The 9,756-nt window shown below is 42.9% G+C and overlaps 2 protein-coding genes across 4 annotated transcripts in view; one reads left to right on the top strand and one right to left on the bottom strand.

Annotated features, from left to right (window-relative positions):
- The window catches only part of KCTD9 (potassium channel tetramerization domain containing 9), a 34,333-nt gene extending 30,503 nt beyond the window's left edge, over nucleotides 1–3,830 (bottom strand). The window contains exon 1 of one of the 3 annotated variants that reach the window (XM_023736710.1): nucleotides 3,562–3,664. In XM_023736710.1, the coding sequence (XP_023592478.1) occupies nucleotides 3,562–3,609 (48 nt within the window). In that variant the 5' untranslated portion in view covers nucleotides 3,610–3,664. Of the gene's footprint in view, nucleotides 1–3,561 lie in introns of all 3 variants that reach the window. The other 2 variants (XM_004382164.1, XM_023736711.1) reach the window with 2 other exon arrangements.
- A 1,290-nt stretch (nucleotides 3,831–5,120) lies between these two features.
- Nucleotides 5,121–9,756, top strand: part of CDCA2 (cell division cycle associated 2) — a 44,460-nt gene continuing 39,824 nt past the window's right edge. The window contains exons 1-3 of the mRNA XM_023736759.1: nucleotides 5,121–5,446; nucleotides 5,544–5,717; nucleotides 8,532–8,686. Coding sequence (XP_023592527.1) covers nucleotides 5,377–5,446; nucleotides 5,544–5,717; nucleotides 8,532–8,686 — 399 coding nt within the window. The 5' untranslated portion in view covers nucleotides 5,121–5,376. The remainder of the gene's footprint in view (nucleotides 5,447–5,543; nucleotides 5,718–8,531; nucleotides 8,687–9,756) is intronic.

A 9,756-nucleotide genomic window follows, 5' to 3' on the forward strand; every position in this document is an offset into this window, starting at 1 on the left:
TGTGCCTCTTAGCTCAAGTAGATACAAGAGACTAAACGGGCAGCTTCTGTCCGGAGGTGAGATGGGAAAGCAGAGAGGGTTAGGAGCTGGTTGAAGGGACATGGGGAATCAGGGGTGGAAAGGAGGAGTGTACTGTCACAGTATGAGGAGAGCAATTAGCGTAAGATAACAATGTATGTATAAATTTTTGTATGGGAAGAAAATAAATGTGGCATTTTTTGACTACTTCTCGTATCTAAAGAGATCCATTTTTTTTTTAATCTCATAGTATGGCTGGCAGTTTATACTAGAAGTGCCATCTCTGCCATTTTGTTGCTGTTTACTTGTGATTGCATAATTAATATTGTCTTCAATCTGCAATTTCATTGAAGGAATCTTTTAAAGCCACTTGACCTTTTGGTGAGAGTTAGTTCAGTTAAAACTGGATAATACACATCTTAACCCAGCACCGGTAAACTTCAATACATCACAATATGCCAAAAGTAAATCAACAAGAAGCAGCTATTAACTTTTTCACGTGAACACTCTGTTCTTTCAGAAAATGTGTGACCAGCTGACACATCCAGTGACTGGAGGCACTGGTGTCTTTCTAGATAAAAAAAAATAAAGTTTTAATATTATTTTATATTTTTAAGTGAAAAATGTAAATAAAAGTTATACTATTTCTTCCTAAACTCCAATTGATCATTTTTTTACACCCTTTGTGGTACATCATCTCACTCTGGAAACCACTATTTTAGAGAACACATATCCCTCTCTCCAACATCAAAACATTCACTAGCTCCACTTATTCAGTGTACAGTTAATCATGGTGAGCATATGATGTTTCCTGTTACAATTCTGTGCCTCCTCACCCTTAAGCTTCATGGCCCAGTCTGGCAACCACTAAACAGGCATTATGGAAAGAAAACATTTTGGAAAAACAGATTATTCTTATGGCCAGGAAACAATAGAGCCTAAGTAAATAAGGAGATAATGAAAGTGACAGAGATATACCAACTGGTGTATAGGAAATCAGACTACTTTGTAGTAGCTCTTTGCATCAGCATGTTAATAAACATTGATGTCATGATAATGCCAATCCTGGCTAAACAGTATGTGTGTGTGTGTGTGTGTGTGTATGCATACATATATGTGCATATATACATGTGTGTGTATATGTATATATTTACACGTAGTTGTTAGTTGCTGTTGGGCTGATTCCGATTCATAGTGACCCCGCAGTGACCATGCGTGTGCAGGGTAGAACTGCTCCATAGGGTTTTCAAGCCTGTGACCTTTTGGAAGCAGGTTGCCAGGGCTGTCTTTGAGGCGTCTCTGGGTGAGTTTGAACTTCCAGCCTTTCCGTTAGTTTACAGTTAGTAATTGAGTGCTTAACCATCTGTGCCACCCAGGGACTCATTCATAGATATATATATGTAGGCTGTTGTGTATTTTCTTGCTCTTTTTTGTCAAATAAGAGTAATTATAATATTGTTTTTTTTCTTTTTTTATTATTGTAATTAAATGAAGTTTACATTTCAAGTTAGTGTCCCATACAGAAATTTTTTTTTTTTTTACATACATTGTTATGAGACCCCAACCGCTCACTCCATTCTGCGACAGCACACTCCTCCTCCTCCACCCGATTCCCCATGAACATTCAACCAGCTCCTAACTCTGCCTTCCCATCTCACCTCTGGACAGAAGCTACCCCTTTGGTTTCTTGTAGAGTAATTATAATACTGTTTATTAATCAACTTAATGGAGAGGAAACATTGACACTTTTGCTATTTAGAGAAAAGTTTTAGACTATATTCTCCAGTATAGTAAGGATTATGGTATGGCTTATTTTTAATATTGAATTACACTAGTAACCTCCAGTTTATGTTTGTATAATCTTTGTAATATATCTATTTTTAATTATTTAAGGTGCATTTTTGAAATCTTCTGAGATTCTTTAGCAAATATTTTTAAAGTAAGTAAAATTTATGTCCCAAAATCTAACCTAGTTAAGACTAGATAGATTTAAAAAAAGTCCTTATCGTAAGTAGTATGGAAAGTCCAACTCAGCCAGTCTTTGGCAACAAAATTCAGTGGTTTCAGAAGAGATTTAGAGCATAGTTAAATATTTATAACTGGGTCTTAACATCTTGTCTTTCATGAATATAGCAGAGATGTTGGATAAAAAAGGTCAAGTAGAGATTTGCTTTTGAGAACATATTATAATTGTAATACACTACTAAATCTCTCTTCCAGTGACAACGTAAGTTTTAGATTATGAGTAGTAGCTAACCACAAAACTGGTTTAGAAAAAGTTAACAGAAATAACGTAAATCTTGTGAAGCATATTTTGAGTTACCATTTATGAAAATTCAGAAACTTGAATTTATGCCAATCCTGTTTTTGTATGAGTATTAAGTCTCTAAGACCAGGAGAACACAAAATTATAGCTAAAAAACCACACTGTGGTTCAGATTTTGAGCATGTTTACTCAAAATAAGAGTAGTGGGAAAGCCATTTTTATACCGTCGCAAAATTTCACTATTTAAAAATTTACGTTTCCAGAATGTGCAGGAAACAAAATATTTTAGCAAATAATTGACGTGAGACCAAATTACCTTTACCTTAGAATCTAAGGTTTAGCCACTTCTAGATATCATTTTAGCCACATATGTGCCTTGAACAGTCAAAATTTCCAAAGGAGCTGAACAACTTTTATGGGTGGGGCAAGAGGCTGAGAAGGAAAAGGATTCATTTTGGCTTGCTCTAACACTGGAAAAATATTTAGTACCACACCCTCACACAGCAAACAGTACTGCCAAATCAGTCCATTTAGGTCGCACGTCACAGTCCTCTAAGAAACTAAAATAAAGCGAAATAAGAAAACGAGTACATAAGTTTGACAGCGGCAGGGCTTGGGGGCTTGTGGCACCTAAAATATAGGTGGTAAAAACATCCAGAAAATTTCCCAATTTTCAATCCTCTTTTCTACCATGAATGAAGGAATATTTTATTTATCCACTGATAAAAAGTTTAATTTTTTCTTTTTTTTTTTTTACCTGATCAACCTTACAATGCCTTAACCGTTACTACCACTTTCTTGAGCAGACCATTACTCAGCACGAAGGTGGAAACAAGCGCCTTCTACAACCCTGCGGAATCAGGGGTGGGGGAGCGGTGTCTTCGGTGATTAGATGGAAACAGGAACATCAGCACTAAGGACTTGGGTGACAGCGGCCCTCCCTACGCCCTCCGTCCCCTCCTTTCTCGGGACCCACGTCCTGGGTTTGGGAACGATTAAGCACAAACCTGACCTGCACTGGTCCCCGGGGCAGCTGAGGAGTTGAAGGGCAGACTCGGGCAAGAAATCAGGAGGATTGGAAGGAGGCCGCGGGAACCCGATCTTCACCTCCCGGACACCCCCCGCGCCCCGACGCACGCCCACCTCCCAGCTCCCAGCTCCTTTACCCAACTTCAGCCCTTTGCCCTCCGGCTCTCTCTGCCCTGCGAGCCCATTCTGTACTCCACTGCCCTCGCCCCCAGAGCCAGCCCCGCCTCACCTCCTCCCGACCCCCTTACCTTTCCATTCTTGGGGCTGCCGTTAAGGAACAGGGTCACCCGCCTCATCGCGCTGCCCCCACCAGGTCCTGAGTGAGCCGCCACCCTCCCACCTTTTTCTCCTCCCACCTTTTTCTTCTCCTGCCCTTCCCCTCCCTCCACCCACTTGGACTCTCCTCCCTTCGCCACCTTCCTCCTCTTACTCACAGACAAACACACACTCTCCGTCCCACACCCCGGGGTTGGCGGGTCCTCCTTCCCACCCCGCCCCTATGCTCCCCAGCCAGCCTGGGGCCCTTCCCCCACCGCTCCGAGACTGACTCTAATCTTCACCAATCAACGGGTAGGGATGACCGGCATCCAGCCAATCATAACCCTGCATTGGGTGGGCTCATACCAACCCAGACGAGGTGGAGGGAGGGAAGAGAGGTTGTAGACGGGAAGGGTTATCAGCCAATTAAAGCAGAACCTGGAGCCGAAAGGCCGCTCGAAGCATTACTGGGCAGGCGCAAAATCAATAGAAGGCCGCACAAGAAGAGCTTATCTGCATATGGAGGCGGGGTTTGGGGTAACGAGGTGGAGCTCTAGAAGTGACCTACAACAGTCAGCGCCTCCCCACTCTAACCCCTCCCACTCACTAACCCACAAAGGAAACGGCTGTAGCGGGGACTGGCTGATTGGGTAAGAGCCCGCCCGTCGTTCTTCTATGATTGGCCCAATGGTTCTTTTCGAAGTTTGCAGCAGCCAACCGAAAAGTGGGGGGCGGATTGCAGTACCAGCTGAAGGTTACTCCGCGAGACTTACACGGAAAGTAGTCCCATAACGCAGGATAGATGCTAGTTTCTCTGGCCAATGGGTCACCCTCAGCTAGCGGTGGCCTGTCTCCCTGCCCAGGAAGCCCGTCCTTTTCTTATGACAGCGAGGTAGAGGCTTGGAAGAGTTGGAGGTGTGAGTGGACACGTGCGGGTGGTTGCTGGCGTAGGGATTTGTGGAGGTTACGTTCCGACGCTGAGGAGGCGGGGTCGGCGATTTGAATTCAGCGGCGGGGAGCGGCGGGAGGTGAGTGTTTAGGTAAAGTGGACCCTACTGGGTTGTGGTGTCGGGCGGCCGGGAACCCTGGGTGGGCAGGAACCGGAGAGAAGAGCGGCGGAGCAGCCGTTTACGAGCCACTGCGCAGCCCCCGTGGCTGCCGGTTTAGCGAGCAACAGTTGATTTCCCAAGCCGAACCTTCTGGACCGTACAGCCGAGGTCAGGAAACCTCAAGAGATAGAAAGAGACGTCGTATCGGGCCTTCACCCCAGTTTTGTTGACACCAACACTCGTCTGCTGCTGAGATTTCTATATAAACGAAAGCGAGAGGAAATCAAATTTGCCGGAGTGAGCGGTAGGACAAGTGCCCTGGTTTGGATTTCAAATATTATACAACAGTGCTGCTTCTTAAGGGTGTATCCTGCCCTTCGGAGACAGTGGCCCTCATCCAGCCTACTCTGGATCACCTAGAATGTTTTTTAAAATGCAGAATCCTGGGTCCATCCAGATCCACTGAATCAGAATTCCTGAGACTCTACAAAGCTGCATTTTTAACATATTACCCAGATAATTCAAATGTTCACTAAGGTTTGAAAAGCCATGGCTTATAGTGTGGGGTCTGCTTTATTTCATCCTGAACAGCAGTTTTCCCCATTGCTTTAATTTGAGCTGCAAAAGTACTGTCTTGACATCTGTTTTCATACCTTTATGGATTGTATTAGAATTCAGCCTTGAATGAGGATCTTGATAGAGTCACGTTAAGTTTTGGGGTGGAGTTATTTATATTTTTTTCTCTCTTTTTTTTAGATGGATACCAGTTCAGAAAGCAAGGAGCTCCTTGAAACAAAGGACAAAGAGTCTGCTATTAACAATGCTGGTGTGTAGTGATCTGTTGTGATCTTGTGAAAATTAAGGTTTAGGTATTTTGCTTGATAATGATGTTTAGCCCCAACAATGTATTACTTCTGTTTCAGAAAATACCTCTTTCATTTTGGGAAGTGGGAAGCTTGTAACTCCTCAGAAACACGAAGCAGAAGTGACTGCTAATCTTTGCCGACCAGATATATTTAAATCACCTTTGAACTTTTCTACCGTAACTGTAGAGCAATTGGGAATTACACCTGAAAGCTTTGTTAAGAACACTCCAGGTAACAAAAGTTGTCGTTCTATTGTAGTGCTTTTAAAATTTAAAAATAACCTTAATACAGTTTTACTCATCTATCCTGTTTATTTTGTTACTTTATGTATCTAAAATGATTGACTCTGTCAGCTTGCTTGCTCAGGGAGACTTCTCTGCACTTGCACGGCCATCTAGCGTAGCAGGATACCAGGCAGCCAGTGTGATAATGTTCCTAAGTCAGAGTTGTGCTACATACCCACTGGGAAAGAATGTGTATGAATTACTTTTTAACATGTAGATACAGGAGGATGTATGCTATAAATAGTAAAACATTTTATGTTCAGGAATGGCAGATATAAGAGAAAATTGAAGAACAATTAAGAAAATACAGTGTGGAATGATTGGGGTGTGCTTCTTTCAAAATTGCAAACAAAATTGACTCAGGGGCTAATCTCCTCCAAGGAGTAGAAATTCACCTGTGAATTTCTGGTTTAAATGGAGAAGGAAGAAACGAAGGAATGGAACAGAATTTAAAAATGCAGGATATAGAGGACTTGAAAGTCAAAGGGCACTAGGCTAGGTAATATATGAGACAAGGCCAAGGTGTTCGCTTTTCAAGAATATCAGTCTTAAAAAAGCTGGCTGCATTTTGTGTGCTTGGGTACATGGCCAGAATTCAGGGTACTGTGCTGAAGATAGGTATCTAAGGGTGGTGCAATGAGTCCCTTCACGTGGCCTTTTGTCCTGGTTCTTTGGAAAAAAAATTTAGGAGACCTCCCAAGTTGTATACTCCCAGAGCTTAGTACTTTTTCCTGGGGAGGGCCAATCTCTACCTGTAGAGAATGTTACTTTTGTACAGGACCTGAGTTGATTGACATCTTATGGGTAATTGAGATTGGTTGAACTCAGGTCGAGGAGCCCTGGTGGTGCAGTGGATAAGCACTCTGCTGCTAACCTAAAGGTCGGTGGTTTAAACCCACCAGCGACTCTGTGGGAGAAAGATGTAGTAGTCTGCTTCCATAAAGATTTACAACTTTGGAAACCCTTTGGCGCAGTCCTACTCTGTCCTGTAGGGTTGCTGTGAGTTGGAATCAACTTGACAGCAGTGGGTTTAGTTTTGGGTTTGAACTTCGGTCTGGTGAGGGAGGCCCTGCTTTGTAACTGATGAGGACTGGTATATATAAAGTATTGAAACAAAGGTTTTCAGGGACACTTGATTGACAAGAGCTGGGAGGTAAGTGTGTCCTTGACACAGAAACCCTGCACTTAAAACACTCCCACTTGATTGACGAGCTGGGAGGTGCATGTGTCCTTGACATGGAAGACCTGTGCTTAAAACCCTCCTAGTCCCAGTGAGAAGAAAAAACCAAACCTGCAGCTGAGAGAACAGCTTAGCAAGCTGCTACACTGGCTATGAGCTGTGCCAGTCAGTGGCTGACAGCAGTGCTGGTGGAGCTGAACTGGCCTGCAGAGAAAGGGCAGAGAGATGGGACAGCTGAGAGCCTGGTGGTGGGGAGGCCTGCCCAGCAGAGAAGGCAGCTGCTGGCAGAGAAACCATGCCCGCTGAGCTCGCTGAGGGCAGTGGTGCCAGCCAACAACAGTCTTGAGAGTTGTTCAGCAGAGAGCTTATCTGCTCCATGAACCTTTTTGCTCTGAGAGCTGTCCTGGTTGGAAACTGTCCTGCACTGAAGAATGGATGGATGTGCTCTCCACTTTGGGGACCCTTCCAGACCCTGCCTTTCCTGACACTGATCCTGACTTGTTCCTGTTACTTCCAAAGTGATCCTGACTCTGCGTTGTAGCTTCTTACTTCCCTAACAAACCACATAACTGTGAGTATGATCTTTGAGTTCTGTGTGGCCATTGCAATGAATTATCGAACCCAGCAGAGAAGTAGAAAGCACTGTAGGGAGAGCAACTGATGTCAGAAATAATGGAAAAGTGGGAAGGTGGAGATTGGCTTGACCTCTGCCTCATAGAAACCAACTCTGTGCTGATCCTGATTCTTATCCCTTATGAATTTAGACAAGTCATTATGCTGTACATACACTAAGAGAAGCAAAATCGTCTTGAAATGTTAAGAATTTGAAAGAGTACATGTGCCTAGGTGGAGATCCTTTCTTTTCAGTCTTTGGGGATGTTGTTTGTTAGCTGCTGTCAAATTGCCCCAACTCATGTGGATCCCAAGAACAGTGAAATGAAACACTACCTGGTCCTGCGTCATCCTCATGATCAGTTACAGATCAGACCATTGTGATCCATAGGATTTTCATTGGCTGATTTTTGGAAGTAGATAACCAGGTCCTTCTTTGTCTGTCAGTTTGTGTCAATCTGGAACCTCTGCTGAACTCTGTTCAGCATCATAACAACATGCAAGCCTCCACTGATAGACAAGTGGTGACTGCCCATGAAGTACATTGGCCAGGAGTTAAACCCAGGTCTCTTGCATGGAAGGCAAAAACTCCACCACTGAACCACCACTGCCCCCTTCCTTGGGCATAAGACTAATTCAGAAAAAGAGAGATTCTTAGTCAAAGCGAGCAGTTGCTCACCTCTGTTTGCAGGAAATACGGAACAAAAACAAAAACCATTAAATGTGTTCATGTATTCATTCAACAACTATTTAATGAATGCCTTCCACATACTAGGCGTGGAATAAATCAGTGGACAAAATAGAAAGTCCCTATCTAGCCAATTCTATGTGAACAACTTTGCCAGTCATTCTCTACTTAGATTTCTGTACCATGTGTTAATCATGTTTTCTCTGTCAGGTGGGTACGTTATGGGTAGTCAGGACGTGATTACTGATGACTGTTCTAATTTAAAAGAGTTTTCATTACAGGAAAGCCATCATCCTATCTTAAAAAATCTAGACGACGTTCTACAATTGGTGCTCGGGGCTCTCCTGAAACAAACCATTTGATTTGTTTCATTGCTCAGCAGCGAAATTTAAAGAATGCACAGAAATCTCCTTTGGCACAGAAGTCCCCTTTTCAGGTATTATTTTCCTCTGAGTTCTGTTGTAAGCTCTTCTAGGGAGATTGTTTTGTCTTATATAAAGTTGTTGTACGATCTACCTTGTGCATTCCATCTGTTTTGGACTTGGAGAGATACTTTTCTCTCTCTTACATAAAATGTACAATTGGCATAAATGTTGATGTTGAGTATGGATGTATCAAAGTTAAGAGACCCTGGATAGTTATGGCTTTCTGAAGGAGCTTTTAATTTTATTTTGCAAAATTTTGGGGGGGTTAATGTCTGCTTTTTATAATGAGATGAGGCAGTATTTTCCAACCCTTTTATTATTTTGTCTCTAAATTTCTAATTTTTTCATGACTACTGTGAGTTGGGATGTAGGGTCAGAGGTCCCCTCAGGACAAAATGTTTTGGGGGCAACCTTGTGGAAGGCAGCAAATTATTTGTTTGCTTATGGGGATGTATTTAGATATTTTGTTGTTGTTGTTGTTGTTGTAGAATGTTTACAAAACAAATAGTTTCTCATTAAACAGTCAGTACACATATTGTTTTATAACACTGGTTAACAACCCCACAACATGTCAACACCCTCCCTTCTCGACCTTGGAGGACTTTTTTTTTGGTGAAAATATACATAGCCAAAGTTATACCATTTCAAAAGTTTCTGCATGTACAATTCAGTGACATCGATTACAATCTTCCAGTTGTGCTGCTAAGCTCACTATCCTTTTCAAAATTATTCCATCACCATTATTTTCAACTCACTGCCCCCTAGGCTTTCCATCAGACCTTTCGAGTTGCTGTTGTCAGTTTGATCTCACATAGATAATTTGTACTTTAGATGAAGGTTTGCAGAACAAATAGTTCTCATTAAATAGTTTGTACGTGTACTGTTTTATAACACTGGTTAAGAACCCCACGACATGTCAGCACTGTCCCTTCTCAACCTTGGGTTCCCTATCACCAACTTTCCTGTCCCCTGCTGCCTTCTAGTCCTTGTCGCTGGGCTGCTGTGCCTCATTAGTCCTGTTTTGTTTTATGAGGCTGTCCAGTCCCCGGCTGAATGGTGAACTTCGGGAGTGACTTCACCA

Source organism: Trichechus manatus, unplaced genomic scaffold, assembly GCF_000243295.1.
Source record: "Trichechus manatus latirostris isolate Lorelei unplaced genomic scaffold, TriManLat1.0 scaffold00091, whole genome shotgun sequence".
Taxonomy (NCBI): domain Eukaryota; kingdom Metazoa; phylum Chordata; class Mammalia; order Sirenia; family Trichechidae; genus Trichechus; species Trichechus manatus.